Source organism: Panicum hallii, chromosome 1, assembly GCF_002211085.1.
Source record: "Panicum hallii strain FIL2 chromosome 1, PHallii_v3.1, whole genome shotgun sequence".
Classification (NCBI taxonomy): Eukaryota; Viridiplantae; Streptophyta; class Magnoliopsida; order Poales; family Poaceae; genus Panicum; species Panicum hallii.
The window spans coordinates 44,415,820-44,441,002 of record NC_038042.1 but is presented as its reverse complement, the minus strand read 5'-3'; the positions used below and the strand labels follow the sequence as shown (position 1 = coordinate 44,441,002).

Here is a 25,183-nt window from a genome sequence, read left to right as displayed (position 1 = left end):
ACGGTGACCTGAAAGAGGAAGTCTATGTCTGCCAGCCACCCGGGTTCGTTGCTCTCGGCCAAGAACACAAGGTGTTGCGGCTACGCAAGGCACTCTATGGGCTGCGGCAAGCACCTCGGGCATGGAAAGAGAAGCTGGACGCGACCTTGAAGAGGACTGGCTTCCACCAAAGCGAACATGAGCACGCTATGTACCGTCGTGGTGACAGCAACTCTGTTCTGCTTGTTGGCGTGGACGACCTCATCATCACTGGTGCTTCGTCAGAAGGGATTGAAGCGTTCAAGGCTGAGATGAAGACGTTGTTCCAAATGAGTGACCTCGGCCTCCTCTCGCTTTACTTGGGCATCGAGGTGCACCAAGATGATGATGCCATCACCCTGCGCCAAGCTCACTACGCTAAGAGCATATTGGAGCTGGCCGGGATGGCAGGCTGCGATGCAATCCAAACGCTAATGGAGGAGCGGCTCAAGCTCAGCCGCAAGAGCACTGCACCGGAGGTGGATGCAACACACTATCGACGGCTGGTTGGTAGCCTTCGCTACCTTGTCCACACACGACCAGACTTGGCCTTTGCCGTTGGATTCGTGAGTCGATTCATGGAGCACCCAACAGAAGAGCACTTGCAGGCAGTGAAAAGAATCCTACGCTATGTCGCTGGCACTCTCAACTTTGGTCTGTGCTACAAGCGACGGACAGAAGCAGCATGGTTGGTCGGCTACAGCGACAGCGACCTCGCTGGCGACATCAACACAAGGAAGAGCACCAGTGGCACTCTCTTCTTCCTTGGCAATTGCTTGATCAGCTGGCAATTCATCAAGCAACGTGTGGTGGCACTCTCTTCATGTGAAGCAGAGTATGTTGCTGCCACCACGGCCGCCACTCAAGCCATTTGGTTGGCTCAGCTATTAAGCGAACTCACCGGGATGGCTGTAGAAGCTTTTAGACAGCAGTAGATAGCTGTCCCAGGTAGCAGTAGCAAAATTGGTTTTTACCTTGTCTGAACAATAGCAGAAAAATTCCAATTTAGGTGTTTGCAACTTGTACAAACTGATCTTATAGGTTATATATAGGAACCATATATCAATGAAAAAAAGCACCTTCACTGCACAAAACCACTCCTCTCATTTCTGTCTCTCTTCTGTTCTTAACGGAACAGAAGTGATCTCTAAATAATCTAACGGTCGAATCCCACACGTTAGCCAGATATTTAGGACAAAAATGTTACAAGCATTCATCGTCATCCACTTTTGCATATCCGCAACGTAATATCGATCACATTATACAAGCTAAGCACGGCACTACTACAGTACTAAGCAAATATTTGACCTTTGCTACAGATACAAATATGAATGAACTATACGAACCGATAGTATCTGAACAGTTCTACTACACGGAAAATCGAATACTATACACCCATTTATGTACACTCTTCGGAGATCTATTCTAGCCTAAGTTGGTGCTACAAGCTAAGTGATCAGCTGCGCTAGTTACCTGAGCTAGCAGCGCGCATCATCTGACTTCAAGAATCCATTCCACGCAATCTTGCAGGAGCTGGAATTTTTGGCTGACCGCGACGTCCCGGAACACCTGCATCTTGCTGAGGAAATATGATGATTCTTCCTTGCACCGGAACGAGCCTCCGCACGAGCATTGGTCAGACAAATGTGCGGCCTTCACTTGCCTGCAGCGCAGGCACACCAGATCCTGCAAGTGGTACAGCCTCTCCCGCTGCCGAACCACCTGTAGGAGTGCGTTCTCCATCTGCTCACGGTGGTACGGCTGCCCGCACTGTGGCACCGCGCACCTCCACTCCTGGCCTTGGAGAGTTGAGTCGCGGCAGAGATCCAGGTCCCGACAATCATTGCAATAGCTGCCAACATAGTGCTGTTTCATAAGATTTGGTGAAATAAACAGCAAAAATGGAAATAGCCGTTCGATGCTTTGTAGTTCTACCAACGGCTTGGAAAAATTTCCTGCTAAGGTTTACATTTTCAGGCTGAGATTACACAATTTTTGTGAATTGGAGAGTTAAGGTGGGGAATGCCCAGAGAGCCAAAAATACTGTTTGGTTCTAATTCACAATCTCATTTTTTGGTAGCATTGTTAAACTAATGTGCATAATTGCAACATAAAGATAAGTAGCTAAAAGACTATTACAACTGATAAACAAAATGCATCCTAAACTTTAGTTTGTGGATACAATACCTGCAAATCACATTTGGCAGAGTGAATGAGGCACATGGGTCTTGGAATTGTGCTTCTGGAGCAAACTCCTTTACACGAACCAACTTCAACAAGTTCTTCCTCATTCGCTGCCAGAAATATTTTTCATGATGAGACGAGTAATAGACAATAACAAGTGTAACAAACTAGCCTAGTGATAACATAAGGTTATTCTGCTAAAACATTCAGAAAGAAAAGGAATTGATCTTCATGTCAGATTGCAGCACAAGACCATTTGGTACTGCTATTCAATCAAAGAGAGAAAAGGACATGGTTCCAATGATCGTAAATTGTTAGCAATAGCACAAGGAGGGCCCATAATTCTCAATCACTAGTTGGTGCAGCAGTAACAGTTAACAATCTTTTTCTTTAGGTTCGTCCAGTGAAAACAGAAAGTATGAGTTCAGTGGTTTCAAATAGAAGATTTACCAGAATATCATGCTGAACATTTTGATCAAGAGCAAGAACAGCACAAATATGCTTAATGAACTCCAATGCAGCATCGCCTTTATGTGTGTGAGGATCAGATTCTCTACTTGCAGGTTCATCTGACTCAGACTTGCTTTTCCCTTTGAAATGGTGAAGTATATCACTTACAGTTCTTAAAAGCTTGTCTGCAAAGTAAGTGCTAATCTGCATAATAAAGTATTGAAGTCAGATTAGATAGAACTGTGTTTCCAGAGAAGATGGTACTACAACCTCCATTCATATAAATATTATGTCATATTAAAGTAACTTTTTGGAACTTCGATGCAATACGAATATATCATCAATAGCATTATGCAGAACACTCATTGCGGTTAAAATTAAACTGGTAATGTTTAAATGTCCAAACTCCCAAGTTGACTTGATGGTGATGGAACAAAATTACCTTGTCACGGAGGTGTTCTATGACCTGGCCCTCGAGGTTCTCAGCAGCCATGACTGTTATAGATGGAGTGCATGAGGTATCATCCCTTATAGTTGCTTGAGTAGCTACTTGTTCTTTCATGAATTTCCATGGAATGTATAGGAACTCCGATACAATTAAGACAAAGTGATCCTGGATTTAAAAAAAGTGAAAGAAATAAAAGAATGTTAAAGAAATCACTTGAACTGCATTTGCAGGATAGTTGTTAATAATGTTAGTCTCTGTAATTGGAAAAAAAAACTGACCTGTGTATCTTTTGGCAAGTATTCTGCTATGTTCCAGCTCGAAACAATGTCAATATCATTATCACCATCTGAAGAATCCACGTTTTGTGTTTTAGCTTGAATGCCGCCATAGTTATACTAAACCATAAAACGAGAAGAAACCTCAAAGGTTAAAACAGTTTCACATAAAACAATAACATATATATCAATGTATTTGTGGTAAAAAAAAGAAACGTACAAACCTGATCCATGAATAATAAGGAATGCCAAAAGTGCAATGGTTCCAGCTCTATCCACTCGAAAAGGTCCCTAAAAAAGACTCTTAGTTTCACTTTAAATAATCACCCAATCAAATTTGCAACAAGAGGTCAAACAGTACCTTGTTTGTAATGTTTTTAATAAGCTATCACAGTATGCATGTGCTGATGCCAAGTCTACTTTTCCAGTATCTATGATAATCTTGGAAAAGTTTGCAAAGATAACATTAGCTCCCAGCTTTCGGAACTCAGCCAACAATAGAGCAAAGACTTTCTTCATGACCTGATAAAGTTTAAAGAAACAGACGAGAGGGTGAGATAAGTTATAGAGTAGTAATGTTGCCATTTTACAGCATAAAAACTGACACTGGATTAGTGGAAATAACACAACTGTTTGGAAAAATATATTTTGTAAACTAGTCAACAATTAACATCAAATACTGGAACAATATCCATATTGCAAATAGGACTCAATTAAATAAATCAGCTTACATTATGAAGAAGACGATGGAGAGCTGGGTCATGAAGCTTCGATCGTGGGCTGAAAAATAAGTATTCAAGAACATGCAAAGCATACTTTAAGACTAAATGCGATAACTAACAATTCAAGTACGAATACACGAGTTATTACCTGCAAAGCCAGCGGTAGAGATGTTGCAATATTGCATCAGCAAATACATTTCCAGATGACACTGCATCTGAAATGCATCTTTGAATGAGTTGCTTTAGCACCTGGAAAGCAGGTAAACATAAGCTCGCATCATCAAAGTCAGACTCAGTGGCATGTGGACCAGGAGGCATGTCGTTTCCGAAGCTACTAATTGATCCTCCTTCCATTTCATCCAGTTGACTACTCTTTAGGAGAGAATTAACCGCCAAATGATGGATCTGCAGAAGAAATATATGTACATATAAACTGATTTTCAGCAGGGAAATGAACCCGTTGCATTCTATGGTGTCCAAGCCAATAGCATCTGAGCATACCTTAAGCTCAACAGAAACCCTTCTATATGCACCAGGATAAGTAAGTGCAGGCTGAATGACCTGTAAAATGAGATCATATTAGCCAAATGGCCAAAAAATGTAAAATGCCATGCATATTAGGAAATAAACTAAAGCTTCTCACTTCATCAGCAAAACACGTGTCTCCTTCATAAGTGCCTCCTAGATCGGGAATTCCATCATCAGATATCCACAGTACCTAGCATATATAGCAAGTCAGTAACAAACTTATGCATTACAACAAAGCTCCATATCACACCATGTTGGTATTTTTGAAGAACAGGCCCAAAATCCTGGTTTCAAGCTCATTAATCTAAACCAAAGTAAAGACACTGCAGATAGCTGCGACCCCGCAGATTACAAGCCAGTTTCAGGCCAAGAATTTTCACCACAGCATAGTGCAGCAACCGCAAAGTTAACAAACTATTCCAATCGTAATCAGGTTTAGGCATAAAAGAAAGAGCCACTACGTATAGCTTCTTATATTTCTGTCCACTCTATGTGGTTATATAATATTGAGAAAAAGGATAAATGCATGGGCTAATGAATTTTACTGCTAGCGAAACAAGATAAAGGCCTAGGTCTTTCCAACATTTCTTCAGGAATTCGCCATACAGCAAGCCACTGAGGTAGAATTGCTTCAACGCATACTACAGTACAAGACGGGTACAAAATAGTCATGCCAGTTCCTGAGAGTTTGGAAGCAGGACAGATTTTCTTCACAACTTAGGTAGAATTTGACAAGCCAATTCATTACTCAAAAAATTGCCAAGTCACCAAGTTTGCATTTTTTTTTTCCTTCACACCTTTGAAACAGTATGGCAATAATATGTTTCATTGAAGGACCAACTTTGGAATCAGACGAGTTGCAGCAAATTGTCGATGAATAATAGATATAATTCAGGGGAGCGTAGCCCAGTTGGTAGGCCCCAGTATTCCCTAAGGAAGGTATTATTAACATGATATTAGACCAAAGAAAAAGGGAATGTAATTGGCTTCCTACACGGTTAACGGCAAGGCATAGTTTTAAATATGACAAAGATGACTTGTTTGCATGCAGGTATTACTGGAAAGCTGCATATTAATTACTTAGCTGAAAACCTAATGGTGTATAAAAGTGAGAGTATCAATATGGACGTCACCCCAAAGAAAATAACAAACAAACGCATGGGATTTAGAATGCAGTCATTCAAACAATAAAGGCCAACTTTCATGATTCAAGATAGAACAAACCTGTTGTTGATCACGCAATGCCCTTGAAAAGAACACATCAGCGGTATAAAGAAGCCAATCTAGTTCGAAATTACCCAATGGCACCTGTTTAAAAGCATTGGTGTTCAATTCATTTTCATACGAACTGAGATAACCTACTGAAGTATAGAATTCTCTAGTAGAAAACTCTTACATGAGCATATCTAGCAAGTGAAATCCGTTCATTGAACCATTGGGTTGATGCAGCACAACGCTGCATGCTTGTTCGGCCAGCTGTTGCTTGCCAACCAAGAGCCTGGACAAGCAGGGTAAGCAAAACAAGAAAAGGAAGAAACAACAAAAAAAGACCTCTTGTCCATTTTATACCTGATAGTTGTTGTCCCTTGCATTGCTAGGAATGGTTACACATGGGAAATCGTCAAGTGCTCGTACAGCTGCCTTTATAGCTTGGAGTTTAGGGCACTCAATGATGCCTATGACAGGTCCAGGATGTTGTTGTCTATAAAGCATTTTAGCAATATAATAAGAGTTACAGTAGTTTGACTGTCTATTACAGTAATTTAATACTACATAATCAATGTAAGAGCTATTACTCATTTTTATTACTATATTTATTTTTAATGATATGGTGAACCTCAGTGTTGCCACACTCTTATACTATTAAAAAGGATATTCAAATTCAACTAAGAAACATTTTTTACCCACATAGATTTTCTAGAATAAACATGCCTGGTGCCAGCACAGCACACAAAAAGTCTGGATGTGAGCACAGCATACAAAACTTGCATATGTGCATGTCCAGTATGGCAGCACTTATTAATTCAACACATTACAAAAAGTAATTCAATGAAGAATTCATGGCTCATAATAAGGAAGCAACAAATAAGATTAATTTTTGAAATAGTCAGCAAATGGCATACCTGTACTCGAGTAACATTCTTTGCACGTATTTGGTACCTGCATCAATTGATGTTTGGTAGTCCACCTAAAGATGGAATCAAAGAATCAGAATTTGGTATGCTAAACAGCATGAAAAAATTCTCAGGACTTCGCTCATACATGGAAAGTGAGATTCTCAGGAACAGAACCAAGGGCTTGGCAAGCATCTCGAAATTGTTTTTCAAGAAATGACGGAGATATTTCAGTATTCCGGAAAGGATTGACAACCACTGCAAGTATTCTGAAAGATGTAGGGAAGTAAAATACATATACAGCCCTTCCTTCAGACAAGCTGGAAATAAAAGAATGCAGATGTAAGTATCAAATTAATAAATGTATAGCTGAAGAGTACAAATGGTTATACATGATACGTGAACGAAAGAAGAGTATTCAGGTTATCAGATATCTAGCATATTGGCACAGGCATTGGTGCTTTCCTATAATACATTTAAAAGATTGTAAACATGTGTTTTTCTAGTCATGAGGAAGTGTCCAAAAAACAATCATGGGGACCTGGAGAGACCATACACATGATGAAAATAGCTCACTCTGTAATACAAGTGCCTTGAATTAATAAATCCCAATTGGTACAAGTAGTCTTTCTGAAGGCAGAATATAAATTGCTAATCAAGTAATGCATATAGATTACCATTATAAGTCATATATGCTTATAAAGGTTACCTGTGGTATAAATAGAAAAATGAAACTGTTTGCTCCAGGTATGAGCACTCTGCGGTTGTTTTCATCTGCAACTCAGCAAGATCCCATCCATCTTGTATACTTCGTTTTTTCGCAGATTTGTCCACTTTACATACACAGCCAATTTGGATAACAGCATTGAGCTCCGGTGGAATTTTTGTCTCATATATTCCCTAAATGTAATTCAAGGTTATAAAGAAAATCAAAGAAACAATGCAAAACCATATACCATAAACATGTCAACAAACGCTCACCTCAACATCTGGCTCTGCTAGATGAGCAGCAAGTTTTTTGCCTTCAGCCCTGAACTGTTCTTCAGTAGTTACAACCTGAATGACATAGCCATTACTATGCTCAACTAGCCAAAGAAACTTAACCCCTAGTTACTTTGCAGATAATATTTGCTACATTTACCTCAATGAGATTGAAACAAGGTCGTCCATGTGGAAGAATCTTCTTCACACGCCTTCCTGGAAACTCTTCTGTGACAGGAGCCTTTGAGTTCAGATAAAAAACTCTAGGCACGTTGATAGGAATCTTGAACATGATCCCCTCAGCCACAACCCACGCAAAAAAGCGGCCAGCTGTTGTACTTGAAGCAAGCTGGATTATCTGGTGTGCACAACATATGTAATTAACAAGCATGAATGTGAAAAAAGACGTAATTTTTTATAAAAAAACATGATGGTAAAACAAATGCTACAGGGCATAATACATAACAGAAGATACATGCCTGCCAATGTGATCTAAAGAGGGCCAATTCTTGTTTCTGGAAAAATGTAGCTCGATTCCGACTGTTGCCAGGTAACTGACTGACATTTCTTGAAGAAAGCAAAGCATTGGTAGGACCATCAAAAGTGGCAGCAGCACCCAGCCTGGCAAAAGCAGAAGAGAGTGACATAAATTTTGACTTCTGCCTGAGTATTAACTTAGTCCCCCATCACATTAATAGCTCCAGAACATAACTTAAAATACTACGGGGTAGCTCAAAGAACTTTAGGTGTCTGTCAAAACCCTCCAAGACAGACAAGGTTCCACTGGGCCAAACCATTCTAAGGCATCAAATTTAAAAACATCTAAAACCTGGTCCCACTGTTATAGAATCGCACTAAGGGTAAGTGTCATACTCTATTATGATCTCATAGGTAGAACCAGAAAAAATAGCCAGTCTGGGAGGCCTGCAAGCTGAGGCCAAAATATACACCTTATTGTTCAGCTTATTCAATAAGCTGAAGTGCACCTTCCAAATAGAAGCACATACTGCGTAGACCTAGGGGAGCAGAATGGGGGCTCATGAAAAACAATTTTATGGGTGGCTTAATTGGGTAAACTCCAATTATAGGAGACAGAAATTTAACATAAATAAAGATGTATATGCTGCAACACCCACAAATAGTTTTTTTTTCTCGAACGCGCAGGAGAGCTGTGCATCAATATATTAAGAAGCATTAATCTGAAAAGGGTGGGTTACAGGCCCTCAATTCTGTAACAATCTGGGGTTCAAATAGTAACAAGATACTAGAACAACAACTTAGCCTTTTGTCCCAAGCAAGTTGGGGTAGGCTAGAGATGAAACCCACAAAAAACAAGAATAAGAAACACAAAAAAAGGTACAAGCCAAAGGAAGAGTTAGGGGTTAAACAAAAAGTAACATAGGTCATGGTTCAGGTACGTTAATTGCTAATCTCCAAGCGCTCCTATCCATAGCTAATTCCTTAGCGATATTCCACTCCTTAAGGTCTCTCTTGACCGCCTCGTCCCAAGTTAGTCTAAATCTACCTCTACCTCTCCTTACATTATCGCCCCGCTTTAAAACTCCATTGCGCACCGGCGCCTCGAGAGACCTCCGTTGAACATGTCCAAACCATCTCAACCGATGTTGAATCAACTTCTCCTCGATAGGTGCCACCCCGACCCTATCTCGAATCTCTTCGTTCCGGACTCTATCCCTTCTTGTATGCCCGCAGAACCAACGCAGCATACGCATCTCTGCTACACTCAGTTGTTGGACATGTCGCCTTTTTGTAGGCCAACATTCAGCACCGTATAGCATCGCCGGGCGAATCGCCGTCCTATAGAACTTACCTTTTAGCCTCTGTGGCACCTTCTTGTCACAGAGGACGCCAGAAGCCTACCGCCACTTCAACCAACCGGCTGAAATTCTATGCCTAACATCTTCATCAATATCTCCATCTTTCTGAAGCATTGATCCTAGATACCGAAAAGTATCCTTCTTGGCCACCACTTAACCTTCGAGGCTAACGTCCCCATCCTCATGCCTAGTCGGGCTAAAGTCGCACATCATATACTCAGTCTTGGTCCTACTCAGTCTGAACCCCCTCGACTCTAACGTGTGTCTCCACAGCTCCAACTTCATATTAACCCCTGCCCTACTCTCGTCAACTAGCACCACATCATCAAGGGATATCACCCTGTATGTCCCTTGTGACCTCATCCATCACCAAAGCAAATAGATAAGGGCTCACTGCTGACTCCTGATGTAGTCCTATTTTAATTGGAAAGTCACTGGTATCGCCATCACATATTCGCACACAAGTCATCGCATCCTTATACATATCCTTGATGAGGGTAATATACTTAGTTGGGACTTTGTGTTTTTCCAATGCCTACCACATGACGTCTCTCGGTACTTTGTCATACGCCTTCTCTAGGTCAATAAAGACCATGTGTAAGTCCTTCTTCTCCTCTCTATATCTCCCCATCAACTGTCGTACTAAGAAAATCGCCTCCATGGTCGACCTCCCAGGCATGAACCCAAACTTTTTGAGTCACCCTTGTCAATCTTCTTAAGCGATGCTCGATAACCCTCTTCCAAAGCTTCATCGTATGGCTCATCAGCTTAATCCCCCGGTAGTTAGTACAACTTTGAACATCTCCCTTGTTCTTGAAGATCGGTACTAATATACTTCTCCTCCATTCCTCCGGCATCTTGTTTGACCGGAAAATTAGGTTAAAAAACTTAGTTAACCAAACTACCGCCCTCTCGCCCAGGCATCTCCACACCTCAATGGGGATGCCATCAGGACCCATCGCTTTACCTCCCTTCATCCTCTTCAAAGCCTCCCCGATCTCTGCCTCCTGAATCCTCCTCACAAAGCGTCTGTTGGTATCATCAGATGAGTCGTCCAACTCGAAGGTAGGACCCTCATTTTCCCCATTAAACAACTTGTCGAAGTATTCTCGCCATCTGTCCTTGATCTCCTCATCCTTCACCAGAAGTCGATCTGTCCCACCCTTGATGCATTTGATTTGGTTTATGTCCCTTGTCTTCCTCTCACGGGTCCTAGCGATCCTGTAAATGTCCTTCTCTCCTTCCTTCGTACCTAGCCGTTGATAAAGGTCATCAAAAGCCTGACCTTTCGCTACACTTACAGCTCGCTTTGCAGACCTCTTCGCTAATCTATAGCCCTCGAGTTTACAGGCTTCATTCTTTTTCTGTTACCTACTTTGCATTAGATCACACGGCGCAGTACTACACACTTATCACTTTCCTTTGCCCGAGAGTAAATTTACTCAAAGATAGTCAAGATTCAAGTATGCTGGGTAACTAGCCTCCTAGTTGGTTTCACATGCAGCAGATAAAGACATACTGGCTCAAACTATTGCATAATCAGAATAGTGACTTTGAATTGCTCAAGCTCTACAACACATGATGGTCAACATCAGCATAAACATCAGCATTGAAAATATGAATATCAACTTAAGCTAATGGATGGTCAATAATAGGCTACCCTATTTATGAGCTAGGGCTAGGTGTCATTGTTGGACCAAGGATAAAGGCCCCCACCCCTCCCACTATAACACCTGGGTTTTATGGTCGGGATGGCTAGGTGGGACGTTCTAACTTGGTACCAGAGCTGAGGTCCTGGGTTCGATCCCTCCCGGCCACGCATTTCCGCTGTGCGATTTCCCCTGCGTCTCTCGTGTGCTGAGACCTGCTGCGGGCTACGCCGGGCAACCTGCTGCGGGCTACGTCGGGCTCGCACGCCGTAGGGGGAATGTTGGACCAAGGATAAAGGCCCCCACCCCTCCCACTATAACACCTGGGTTTTATGGTCGGGTTGGCTAGGTGGGACGTTCTAACTGTCATAAATGGCCATCGCCTAACATCAAACGTAAGTGCCCGGATCTAGAAGAGAATCAGAAATGAGTATATTAACTTCCAGAAGTGCCTAAAGATGTGTATAATTTAACTGTGGCATTACCTCCGACGTTTTTTTTGTTCACGGACATGTTTCCATTTTCTCTTCTTAGCATCAAGCCATCCTTGATAATCAGTACTCCTATCAGTTGTTTCATCAGCAGCCACATTTTGGATTTGTGAAGAGAGTGGAACATTCAACCCAGTTACAGAATTTTGTTGTTTTTTGCTATTATTTGAACCAGCTCCCACTGATGCCCCATTTGGATTATTTTCTTTGTCAATGTCCAAACCATGGGAAGAATTTTTTCTCAAATCCTTGTTTGACATTAATAAATCTTCCATATCTCCAGCCCCATTCAAGTTCTGCATGCCCTCATCTTTAGCCAAGGGACTGAAGATATCACGTAGTTTACGCTGCCGAAATCGATCATCTTTCTCCCTGACCTTTTTGTGTAACCAATCAGGATGAAGAACTCGAGGAACAGGATTTGAGATCTGTAAGAAGTAAGTATTCAGGAATATTGCATATAATCAAGAGAACAGGAAACAAATAATTGTGTCTTACACTATTACCTTTTGCATTGCTGCAGGAATTGTTATGATTTTCTGAATAGCTGAACTTAGGCGCTGCTTGTAATAGGACCAATCAACAATAGATCGAATGCTTGCATCAGAGGAGACTCTGCACCATTTCCTTAAATAATGCTTCGCAATCTCTGCAAGGTAAATAGATTGCACGACAGCATAAGTAAATTGTATAGTTTGACTAATGCAGAAGGAGCAGTTAGCATGTAAAATGGTACCAGGATCTGTCTCAAATATAGCTACTGGAACAGCACGCTCGCTCACTGGAGTGCCCTAAATATATGTTAAGAAAGTCAGGTTAACCACAGGAAAGTATTACAGAAGCAAACTAATGCCACAAAATCCTTGGGGGAAGAAAAAACTAATTCCACGAAAATGAACCAATGATGTTACTCCAGTTGACATGTGGGATAGCAATATATGGACATGGTAAATACCATGAAGAACATAATACTGGGAATCATCCTAATTTAAAGATATGTATAACTAAATTTTTAATTAGTGAAACACTTCAAAACTTACTTGTGGCTCCCGAGCGACGATATATTGGCAATGTAGTCCTTTGTCTTTAACCATTGAATCTCCAAGAAATTCAGCAAGTCTTTTTGCTGTAGTTACAGCACATGATTTCTGCTCCCCATAGTCAACTAAAGATTTACTCATTGTGCTTGACTCCGATATGAAATCGAGCAACTCACTGTCAGCAATATCAATTCCCTGATTCTGTAACAGACAAATAATTGTATATGTATTGCATTAATTGATCACATGAGCTGGTTTTTCTGTTGAGGCTTTTGAGAATAAAGTTCATTCTACAATTCACTTACATCCAGTAGATCCAACCACCGGTTAGCAACAGAGGCAACAGCAGAATAGCATTCCTCCAACGTTGAGCCGTGGAGAAACTTGTCAAATACCTCAGCCTGCAAACAAAACATTTTTCCTCGTATTAAATGTAAGAAATTTAAACTAGCCAACTGATGGAAAACTTATATACAAAGATCTACAGTGTAAAAGGAAACTTCCAGCAGCCCTTCTTTATGGAGATTTTCACCACTGATTAATGGAAAATATGGAATTGAAAAATCTCTGAAAATCAAAGTCACTTTGAATCATGAGATTCAAAGAACAAGTCCTTCAACTCCACAGGGTTCTAGAAAGCCTCAAACAAATCATCATACATGGCTAAAGCAGATTTGTCTAATTTGTTCCCTTCAACTCCTGTCCTTTTTCTGTTTCTTTTTTCTCCTTTTTATCTGTTTGTAAATAACTAATCCCTTTTTATAAATGAAAAGGCACTGCGGGGAACTCCCCCACAGTTTTGTGCCAAAAACTGGAGTTATTATCTCCCTGTATTCCCTTTGGAGCATAAACAGTGCCCCATTCTTCTTCTGCTTGATCTTTTATTAGGACAAAAATGTTACCTCGCATATGATGTTTGAGGATTTAAGAAGACGCATGGCTATATATCTAAGTGCCCACCTCACTTAAGTATATTCTGCATTACACAACGATTCGTTCTTCTCTGAATAAAAAGACCTGCTCTCTTTGTCCGTTGGTATCTATTATAGAAGGGTGATCTCGAAGAAACAAATTAAACGGGGTAGTAATGCAAGAATTTGGAAAGAGGCTAGGAGCATGTAGTCTTCTTTTGTTCCCATTTCTTAATAACTGTGGTCAGGTGTAAAAGATTCAATGAAGAGAATGGAGAAATAACTGATGCGAAAGGAAGCATATACCTGAAAAACTTTAATGAGCTTCAGCTCACCTCTACGCTTAATCTCAAAACCTTTAAGTTCAGCCAAGGTGCCATCTTCATTGAAGACAGCATACCTCTTCTTTATCAGAATCCCTTCCTCTTTAGAGGCAGGTAGGATCATGGCCTATTATGTTAAGAAGATGTGTTCCAAAGTTCACAAAAGTAAGATGTATCAGTCTTTTGGAGTAGTTGAAACAATTTGGATGAAGGAAGAAGGGAAACGTTAATAACATCAAAGTACTCACCTTGTAAGGTCCATCGACCTCAAATTCAATGGAACACTCACTGTGTGTTGTATATAGCTTATTTACTGGGTCTTTCAGCGTCTAGTAGAACAAAGAAACCAAGTAATTAATGACATTATGATTGTTGACATTATGATCGTTGATGAGAGGAATACAGAACTTGCAGAAGAACAAGACATGTATTTCTTACTTGATATTGATCATTAGTGTTATTTCTCGCAACATCAACATTAAGCATGACACAGGGATAAGATATTGTTAGCTTCTTCCCAGCTCTGAAATATCACCAATAAGTGTTAAATTGAGAACGAGTAGTTAAAGTTGTACCTTGGAGAAAATCTGCACAGTAAACAAAGGCAACTACTTTGGGAAAGAGGTCATAATAACTGTTCAGTTCTAAGATGCAACAAATCCTTCTTCTGGAATTATGCTGATGTTATGCTTAAATCGCGTCCTGATAACCTAATGCATCAACTCATTGATCAAATTACAAAAGAAGCAGCGCATGGTCAAAGGTTAGAAACCACAAGGATGAAAAGGCAATCAAGAAAGCACTACACTCAACTTAGGCAATCCACAATCATAGAAATATCGTGGACAGACTATACAGTCTTGAACTAGGTACAGCAGCTATATGAAATTTTCATAATATTATGATGAAACAGCTTGATTTAAATTAATCTTCATTGCTCTACTTTACTCACTTTGTCTTAAAAGTAAAGTTCTCTGGAAAAGAACCAGGCAAAACACACCAAATGCCATCTGTATCCAGTTCCAGTGGCCTTCCAATTTTTTCTACAAGTAACCGAGCATTTTGGATAATCTTCGCACCAGTATATGTAACTACCCCAGCCATTTCCATAGAGTACCATCTTGCTCCCCTAAATCACAACAGATATGTCATTATTACATAGCTAATATACTAGATGAAGACAAATGAAAACCATGTTGTAATTTTACGTACTTGCGCATGACATATCCATAAAAAGAATTCAATATGCACTTGTGAGCAAGTTGCAAAGAATCATATAAAACAACCATGTCCTGCAAAAGACAGGTGCGAGAAGGAAAACAGTTAAGATGCCTGAAACATGAACGAGGTCTTATGATGTATAGTGCATCATTGAACCTGTGCTTCCTGAATTTTCATAGAATTTCCACTGGCTTTAGCTTCTGCCAATTTTCCTTTCCATGTTTTGTTAAGACCTTTGTATTCATATCTTCTATCACGAAAGCTGGAATTATCAAATGAAGGAATATTTTAGAGCATGCCATCTATATCATCGGTAGCAAATGCTATGCATATTCAGGGGGAGAGAGAACTGCAGTTTGATACATGAAAACATAGAATGTAAACAGACTGAAAACCAATGTTATCTCTATGCTACCAAATTAAAAAGGAATGTCAATATAGTAAGCATTGGACTGACCTTCGTACTGTGTCTACATAGAATGAATTTTCACGCATGCATATTCCAGCTTCTCTGACTTCTGTAATTGGTTTATCAACTACTCTTTTGTGCGCCTGCATTGTGACATAAGGAAATTCATCTAAGCCTCACCAAAAGAGAATTTTCCCATAAGTTTGAAAACGGTACCTTTTGGCAGTATTTCTTTAAACGATCCTTTAGTTTAAGTAAATGTTCAGGTTTTGAGAGGTCAAGAAAAGGCTTTGATGATGCGATACCACCAGATTGAATCAGCTCTGACTCAATTTGCCTCTTTATGTGATAATAGTCACTACAAAACATAATAGACATAATAGCATTAGATCAGAAAATTCATCAAATTTCAGATTACATAAACTTGTAGAACGTACTTCTTTTTTGCCATGTAGGTCTCTCCTCGCCAGACCCATTCAAGATTTCTGAGGCAATTTTTGCCAGGACGATTGAAATCACATGCTGTGCAGTCCACATCTGTAACTATAGATGGTGGCTGCAATCACGAAGCAGAAAAAAGTTCATTTGATTGACATAAGCATGTCAACGATTAATATGATGGTACAACTTAGAAGATAGAAGAAATTAAATCGCCTCATGGAATAGATTAATTGATTCAAAGAGGCCTTAGTTGTCCCTATAGCAGTCATCAACTTCCATCGATACTTGCACTGTTACAAATGCAATCTACTGAAGTGCCTGTTGAAATATGACCACATGCCCAGCATTTCCTGACAGCTTAAGCTTTGGGCGAATTGGTTTGTGTGCAAAACTCAGTACAATTATTGGAGATGAAGGTATTGAGTAAAAGGTCCACAGAAGTTTGTTTTATCCAATATTAAAAAAAATTGGCACAAGGTTAACTAGGCAAGGCATGCACTTGTGGCCCTGGCACCCCTTGCGCTGAAGCACCCTTGTCATTGACACCAGTGTGTAATATCTAGATTAAATTAAATGCTAAGAGTCCTGAAATGAGTGCTTTGCCTACATTCACCTAACAACTAAAGCTTCTAATTGGTTAGTGCATGAATTTTTTTTGACAGAAGTTAGTGCATGAAAATTAATAGTGCTTGATGAATTTTTGGCAATGCAGCAGTTTAAACACTCTCTCACTTCTTTGTATTGTCTATATAACCCAGAATGACGCTTCAGTAAATAACACTCAATGGATCATGGACATCAAGCATACAATCCTTTCAAACAGCTAAATGGCCAGAAACTACAGCAAGGGAAGCTAGGCCATGTATCTCACCAGATCATGCTCCTTTTAACTTCTTTTATGACCACATCTGATATAAATCACTCAGAGCAGAGGATACCAGGGAACTCACCACAACAGGAAATACATCTGTTTAGATTAATGTCTCTGGTGGAACTTTAAATGTTCAGTAGCTGTTTTGATAATAATGTCGCTTCATGTTAGTTTATGCGTAGTAAATAGGAGCATCTTTGTAATCGTTCCTTTGTATATGTTCTCGGTAACCTCAAAAACAAAAATCCATCTATGACCTACTGGTTCTACAAACTAGGTTATACTTACACAGAATCAGAACACATACAAATATAACATTAGACATACTAGACTAAAGTACAAGGGAATACCTGGAGTCTATTTGTTAAAATGATATTTGGATACATTGCAGCAACATCAAGATGATAGATAAGAGGGCGCTCTTCACGAATTGGGTGATCTCGCAATGAAACAAGCTGTGAATTTGGCAAAACAAGAAAGGTCACACAAGCTTCGTTCCTAAAAGATTCAAGATTTGATTAATGCAAATGATGTAACTACAACAGGGACATCCTTATATAAGAAAATTAGAAAATAACAGCTATTCTTGGTATGTTAGCCAAGTACTCAAGTTACAAGGTTAAATAAATATCTTAGTCATTGTCAAAACACAACAAGTTGCAGCTGGAATATATTAGCCTCATTTTAGATAGATATTTTCATTTTCTTGGTCCATTATGGTACTATATTTCCTTTACTTTGACATTTGATAGGCTGGACTTAAGAGTGAAGATCAAACTGTCTTGCTGGAAGCATCTAATACCTTTTGATTTATGGCATCCTTGACTTCATCATAATTTGTGACAGAACCAATATCCAATTTTCCTTCTACAGAAATGGCATATTGCAGATCACGATCAAGATTTCCAATGAGTTGCTGAAAGAAGAATGTGGATAGTTAACATACTGAAGGTGCAAATTTCCCGTGTCGAATCCCATCAGTGCGCACAGATTCATACCCTAACCAACTCCAGAAAATGAATAATGAGTTACCTCATATGCTGATGGTTCAAGTTGGAACTTTGTGGGAAGATCAGATCTAAATACACCAGTTTCAAGACACTCAACATGACCACCAATATAGGTTTCACTTTCTAATAAACGGTTGTTGTAGAATTTTTCGAGATCAGCTTGGTGCTTGTTAGGACAAATGACATTAGCCTTGAATGCCTGTACATTAAAAGAAACTGAATTTAGCAAGCATCAGAATAACCAGAGGTAGACTGAAATAAGTACAGGATTCATAGTCATGGACGTTTAAAGTCCAAGCACTTGCCATGTGCCTAAATCCTAGACCAAACAATAGTGGAAAAATCATGTGTGTGTTTGAAAATAAGTATGTGTTCACAACTTTGCATCCTTTTAATTAACAAAAAAGATTTATGTAATACATAAAACCATCTAATGGCCCAACTTAAAATAAAAGATACAAAAGCTCACGAAATATGAAAAACTTGAGCATGAAGAAAAGTAATGCTTGAAAACAAATATGGTACTGAATGGCAGCAAAGTTTCATTAACACACCTGGACCATTAGCAGCATTTCACAAAGTGTCCCACTTCCTTTCCGCAATACCTCATCAGGTGACATAGGTATTATGGTTGCAAGAGAAAAGATGAAAGGATGGACATAAGTCATGTATAGGTAGTATGTCGCAACAGCATCTGATACGGAATAAGAAGCCATTGTCTGAAAAAGAAACAGTGGAATGGAAAATGAACATAGCATTTGAAATTAATACAAGTAGAATCAATACAACTAAACAGAGACACATAGCCATATTTGCACGAACTCCCTTTGTGACTGTTATTTCAGAATCAAGACAGACAAACTTACCTGTGGCTGCTCCATTGCAAAGCGAACCATATCTTCTGGATTAACCTCCAGAGGATCATAACCTAGCTTGGCTTTTGTAACAGCCTGCAGGTGTGAAAATGTAAGAGAAACAAAAAAAGTTAAAGAGGCAAAAAAGATTAGCATAAGCAACATAATATGCAGATAATGCAAAAAAGAAAATATTTGGGCTCGGCGTCCTTGGGGTGATCTCGTAGTTCCTACAGGGTGGAGACAATGGGATCGGTCCATGGATTTTCCTTCCTTCTGCCACATTTCGCTGAAAGGGTTGAAGGGAGATAGTGCATCAAGCTATTCGCAAGGGCCAACTTGATCCTCTTCCCCAGGGATCCCAGATGAGGGAAGCCTAGGAGAGCCGCCGACTCCAACTATCGTCCATGTACGATCCATACTAGATCTGACCAACTGCCCATCCTACCTCCTCTACCTTTTTGACAGCCCATCTTTTTGTCTCAGTAGAGTCTTTCAGTGGCATGTCTCAATCCTCTTCCCCATTACTTAGAAAAAGTGAGCCACCGGTTCAGGTACAAGATACTATCATTACCGCCTGGACAATTAGACAGCCAACCCGTAATCGCAATGACCCAATTGCAAGAGCGGAGCTCTACCAACTGAGCTATATCCCCCACGAGCCAAGTGGAGTATGCATGAAAGAGTCAGATGCTTCTTCTATTCTTTTCCCTGGCGCAGCTGGGCCATCCTGGACTTGAACCAGAGACCTCGCCCGTGAAGTAAATCATCGCCCTACGATCCAACCAATTGGGAGAGAATCAATAGACTCCTTTTCGGGAGCGATTCATCCTTCCCGAACGCAGCATACAACTCCCCGTTGTACTGCGCTCTTCAAGTGTGCTTCTTCCCCCTTCTCCCCTTACCATGGCAAGTCCTTGGGAAATAATTCCGATGGGCAAAAAAAGGAAGGGGTTAAGAACTATTAAAGAGTATTTAAGTCCTTGAAGTACTTGGAAGGTTTGTTTCAAATTTTCAAGGAACAAGTATTTTTTAACAAGATCTGATATGTGTTAATAAATAGTAAGATGAAGAAAAATTTGATATACTAGGTACAATAGCGCCTAAGAGACCAAAAATATCTCGAATAGGAATTCTAGGATTCGATTCTTTTACTGCATTGGGATACTTTGAGGGAATAATTAAAAATGAATCCCCGGAGAGGGAACTCCAGGAAGATACAATAAATTAAGATTTAAGTGGTAGGAATCAACGGGTACTATCGGATCGGGTGAATTAGAGAATAGACAGAGGTCCGTTGGCATTTCAGCTTCTCTTCTCCTTTCAGGGCCTATCCGAAAGAGAATCCAGGATCAAGAATATCAGAATAGGACGAAGGAACCGGCCTCCGCGGATATCTTTGCTTCAGAACAAAACAATTAGCATTAGGCTCGGTCAACTGGAATGTGTATTATCCATATGGGAGATCTTCCAATCGAGAAGATCCATTGATCTGAGACGAAGAGAAAGGGCCAATTTTCTTTACTTATTCAGTTAAACCAAGGAAGTCTAGCAATCAGTTAAAGTCAGATGACTAACCTTCTAGTGCTAGTGAGTGGCAAATGCTAAAATTAGGCATATTAATTGTTTATTCAAATATTGCACACTCTATATCACTAAAAGTTTCTACTATTTTCAAGATGTGATTTCAGTAAGACACCTATTACTGAAACCAAGCACATGAAATGATTAGAGCCAAACTGTTAAGGTTGTTTAAAAGTATTTTTATTCCAGTAAGTGATGTGTCACCTTTAGACCTTGGCTTCCTTGTGGAAGGTAACTGTCTCGCTTCACCCAAGCAAAACAGTCAAGATGGCAAGAAAACTTAGCCCGGCACTCCCCCTGATTATTGTCACATTGGAAACCAATCTCCTGCAACAACAAAAAGAAAAATGAACAAGAAAGGAAACACTTATACACTTAGGCGCTTCCAAGTTTTTCCAATAAAAGAAAACGTGTGCATGTTATCATAAAGAAAGATACTAGAGTACCCAGTCTTATTTCCTTTTCCTTCAGCTGCAGATTGCTTTTTCTTACATCACATTGTTTTGCAATATCTGGTTGGAAGATAATTTGGACATCTTATAAAATAGTTGTCACAGCCCGAGATAATGGGCAACGCCCATTTTATTTCCTTGAAGCATCATCTTTGTCTACTTGATTCCTCCAAACTACTTTTTCTTCAGTCAAAACCCCTAAACTTCTAAAGCCGGATCAATTCACCCCAATCCCATGATGCAAGATTTTGAAATGGTTATGGCACCAGAGCTACCACATAACCTGGTTTGGCCACCATGGCAACCCACATCACCCTTACTCTCTCGTCGCACACGCATGTATATACAATCTGGCCAGAAAAGACCTATTAAACCAGCACCATATCATGGCATGATTCCACATGTGGTCTGCCCCCTCTCAACCTCCGCTACTATCTGTAGTACTCAATTTGGTCCCTGAACTCCTGCGCATGACATATTCTACCGTCTTCCACCATGCCTGTCACCATTACTGCCACTTTGTCATTGCATCCACCCCTTTTGCCATCAGCTCATCATTACACGGATGAGGGAGCTGTAAGGCAAAGATGACGATGACGACGATGATGATAGCGTCCACATGTGCTGCAAAATGGCAAAACGAGGTGCCACGGAAGCTATGCGACAATTTCACTGACCACCGTTCAATCCATCAAAACCAGGTTAAGCAGATCAAATCATTCACTGGGATAAGCAGGCAAACATGCTACTTCAAGGGAGTGTAGAAGGATAACTTTTTCCAACAAAAAGCCATAGCTACCAAGGGTCAGGCAGCTGCGGACCTGTGCACTACATTTATTTTTAGGATAGTCCAATAAAATCTTTTGTTGTAACTTAGCTTAGAAGAAAAGCAGTTAACAAAACACTAAAAATTCTAAAAGCAATTCCACAAAACAAGATTATAATAATCCACTCAATGCCAAACCAAGCCTAAATTAAAACACAATAGAAAACGCACCTCATTCATTTTTATCCCATGGTGAGCAGCCCTCTTCTCTAAAAATGGCCAGTCAAAAAAGTCACCATTGTATGTGACATAAATGCCAGGTTTAACCTCTTGCATATGAGCAAACCATGCTTTAAGCAGATCCAACTATAAACATCAAAAATAAAGGGAGTTAGCAAAATAGCTAGGATGCATACAATTCATATTATGCTGAACAAAATAAGTGAAAGATGTCCATACCTCAGTTGAAACATTCTTAACTCTAAAATGCCCCTCAAATTCTGGTTTAGGTGTGTACTCCAAATCTTCAATGTCTTCCCCAACGCACTACAAGGAGCAAATAAAAATAGTGAATTGTATAAACTTGATTGAGAAACATCTGCATCTTTGCAAATACAATCAACAAAAGTGAATAAGCTAAAACAATGATTTCGTCAGATATATGCCTATAATCTGCTTAGGCTGTGTATTTTTCCCATAGATTCCTGCATGTTACCACACCTGCCAATGCCATAATGAGCACAAGTTCTATCTGTAATAGATTTGGCTTGTTGCATTTTTGCAGATGCTGATCATGAAGTATGTATCCAGTGAACAGCACACAAGGTAACTGTTCTTTAAGCATTTTCTAACACAGAAATCATATATATTTTTAGAAACAAAAGAAACAAAAATATGTTAATCTGTAAGAAGTGAGACAATGGACGAACATCAGGATGGTGTGTAAGGTGATTAATGCTGCCCAAGGCTAGGCAGTACGCCCAGGAAATAGAGAGAAGGATCTTGTAAGCCATAAATGGATATAATAAACCAGAAGGTGATAACAAGCGTTGGGCAAAGAATTGTAAGTCAAAACCTCTCTGTTAATTATCAGGTAACCTTGCCCATCAATCATGTATGAAATCATCATTACAGTGTCGTATTCAGCATCCGGAAACTTCAGTGGCAGCTTTGTGGTCTCAATATCAAACGCACATACATGCACTTCTGCACGCTGAAGCAGGTCTTCCCTTCTCTGAAGTAAAACATCAGAACCAGATACGCTAACATTATACCATTGTCCACATCTCACATCTGCGAACATTTTGATTTTGGAGTACCAAAGCGTCAGTGACAAATCAGCATGTGAGAAAATAAAGGATTTGAAGGTATAGTGCTCACCATTATCTATAGCAAAACGAACATGATACGGAACATCATATTCACGTAAATCAATGATGTAATTCATGTAATCTTGTGGCCTTTCTACCCTGTCATAGTGCACAAGAGGAACAGACTATAAGTTCACAAATAAACACAAAAATGGGCAAGAAAGTAAACTTTATTCCAAATAAAACTAAGAAAAAGAACTATATAAGCTATTCTGCATAGAAATCATTAAAATGTCTTAGACCAGAATAAGCTGGACAATGAAAAGTTTATAGGCACCTTTTTACACCATGAATTGTTTCAAATGCCTCCACAGCATCTAATTTTTCTTCATTCTTTTCAACAACATGCAATAGGTCATTTCTTACACGCATTAGCTGCTGTACAGTATCAAACTGAAGCTTCAGGTATTTTCTCTTCAAGCCAGAAAGGTGATTTTTCTGCAACAGGGTTGGAGGTGTTAAATATTATATGGTACATCAGGCCCAGACACATTGGAACTAAAAGACAAAGCGTGAGAACATTCCCTACTCAAATTTATACAATAACCTATCAGTTTAATATATTACAAACTAGCTTGTGCATTTAACATTTTAATTGAACATTTGAAGCATCCAGTTTGAGCTGATTAGCAAAAATCATCACCGTGATAGCATTTCATGGTGGAGGTTCAACAGAATATCAGATTAAGCATGCAAAGCAAGGCACATACCAGATCTAAATCCTCTTTCTCAACTATTTCTATGTCAGAAATCTCTCCTTCGTAACGTCGCCTGATATAAGCCTCGACTTCCAACTCCATCTTGTCCTGCAACAGATAAAGAAAAATAGAGCAACAGCAAATAAAAACTGCATCAGAAAAGGTTCAGTCTCCATGACTGAATTCCATGGCAGGAGACCAGGAGTATTCAAATAGCCCTCAGAAAAGCTCAATCTCTAGCTCACCTTAGTCCCAGCATAAAAATAAGGCCTAAACTTGTATTTCACTTTAAAAGTAGAACCATCCTGCAAGAAACCATACAAAGTTAGACATGCGGGAATTCAAAAAGGTTTTGTATTGCAACTGCAAAAATTTACCTGTGACACAAAGTATAGGTCAACACAGCTGTAGATTTTCCCAGTGTCCTCATCTTCCCATGATGACTGCAGGTGTTATAGGTGTAAGTTTAAATGGCAATCTTGCAATTTTTCTATTCAAATTAAGAAAATTTAAGTTAGCTAATGGCAGTTGACCTTAGAGTAAAGTTCTTCATATAGGTCCTTTGAATTTCTTGTGAACCATCTACGTTGAATCACTTCATTTAAGTTAGATACAGTTCCAGTAATTTCCCTAGTTGCACTACGCACAGCAATAGAAGGACAAATTTGGTACTATTTCAAGAGAGTATATAAGTGAATCACTTGTATACAATAAGCTATTTCAAGATCCAATGAGCGCTCCTACCAGTGAGAATCTAGGAGAGCCCGTGGCTTAGTAATTAGCCCCCCACCACCCCAAAAATTTATTTCACGTTTGCTCTTCCCTCAATTTGTGGTAAGGTCTTATCCAATGTAATGGTAGAGCTATATAAGCAGCGAATTCACTGACCAAACAGTACAAGTTATGTTTACCCATTTCCCATTCCCGCGGTAGCTCACTCGCGGAGGCATTTTGCAAAATAGAAAGTAAAAGCTCCGAATCTCTTGATGATCTGCTTATTTCTACTGATTTTGACCCCATATCTCACGAACTTCCAATTCAACTCCAACTGCAGATCACTGCATTACGCAGCTCCACCTCTAATTCCCCAACCGAACCCCATTTGAGAATTGACCCAGAACAACTGCAACGAAGAGGGACAGAGAAATCGAGATCGAACTCACTGGCGAGAAGGTGAGAAGCCACCCCAGGCGCCGCTCCCCGTCGGTGTAGGGCGCGAATCCCAGCCGGCTCTCGAGGAGCTCCTCCGCGCCGAGACGCAGCCGCTGCTCCTTCGCCGCCGCCGAGCCGCTCCTCCGCCAGTTCCCGCCGCCGCCGCCTCCCCCTCCCCCGCCTCCTCCAGCCGCCGGCCGGCGCCGGCCACTCATGCTCGCGAGCTTGCGGGTGGGCGCGGCAACGCGGGAGGGAAGACTTGCTGGCCGGGTGGCCGCTTGATTGCTGCCGTTGCACGCCGGGGAAGGGGATCAGGGAACCCTAGATTTGGGGTCTTTCAGGAACGGGAAATGAGCGCCAGAATTGAAGGCAGCCAGGCGCTT

At 40.2% G+C, this 25,183-nt stretch overlaps 1 protein-coding gene across 2 annotated transcripts; it reads right to left on the bottom strand.

Moving 5' to 3' along the window:
- Positions 1–1,175: 1,175 nt before the first annotated feature.
- LOC112886825 (DNA polymerase epsilon catalytic subunit A-like) lies at positions 1,176–25,183 on the bottom strand. Of its 2 annotated transcripts, XM_025952829.1 has the most exons (49): positions 24,812–25,179; positions 24,026–24,091; positions 23,894–23,953; positions 23,661–23,756; positions 23,228–23,388; positions 22,961–23,049; positions 22,656–22,873; positions 22,040–22,126; positions 21,812–21,946; positions 20,567–20,689; positions 18,791–18,874; positions 18,479–18,643; positions 17,947–18,123; positions 17,717–17,830; positions 17,265–17,369; positions 16,040–16,158; positions 15,819–15,960; positions 15,651–15,745; positions 15,350–15,455; positions 15,185–15,264; positions 14,925–15,101; positions 14,411–14,495; positions 14,221–14,301; positions 13,956–14,099; positions 13,044–13,139; positions 12,739–12,939; positions 12,435–12,489; positions 12,205–12,347; positions 11,693–12,126; positions 8,200–8,341; positions 7,881–8,078; positions 7,721–7,795; positions 7,449–7,639; positions 6,888–7,059; positions 6,749–6,813; positions 6,195–6,327; positions 6,022–6,123; positions 5,850–5,933; positions 4,741–4,815; positions 4,599–4,658; positions 4,246–4,502; positions 4,107–4,155; positions 3,737–3,897; positions 3,600–3,666; positions 3,379–3,495; positions 3,095–3,265; positions 2,653–2,856; positions 2,206–2,312; positions 1,176–1,870 (listed from the first exon to the last, which is right to left on the bottom strand). In XM_025952829.1, the coding sequence occupies exons 1-49, from the start codon at positions 25,013–25,015 to the stop codon at positions 1,510–1,512; spliced, it is 6,633 nt and encodes a 2,210-aa protein (XP_025808614.1). In that variant the 5' UTR covers positions 25,016–25,179; the 3' UTR covers positions 1,176–1,509. The 2 variants fall into 2 exon arrangements, 1 of the variants encoding a protein (XP_025808614.1); XR_003227441.1 differs by lacking the exons at positions 1,176–1,870; positions 2,206–2,312 and having other exon boundaries at positions 2,838–2,856; positions 3,600–3,646; positions 24,812–25,183.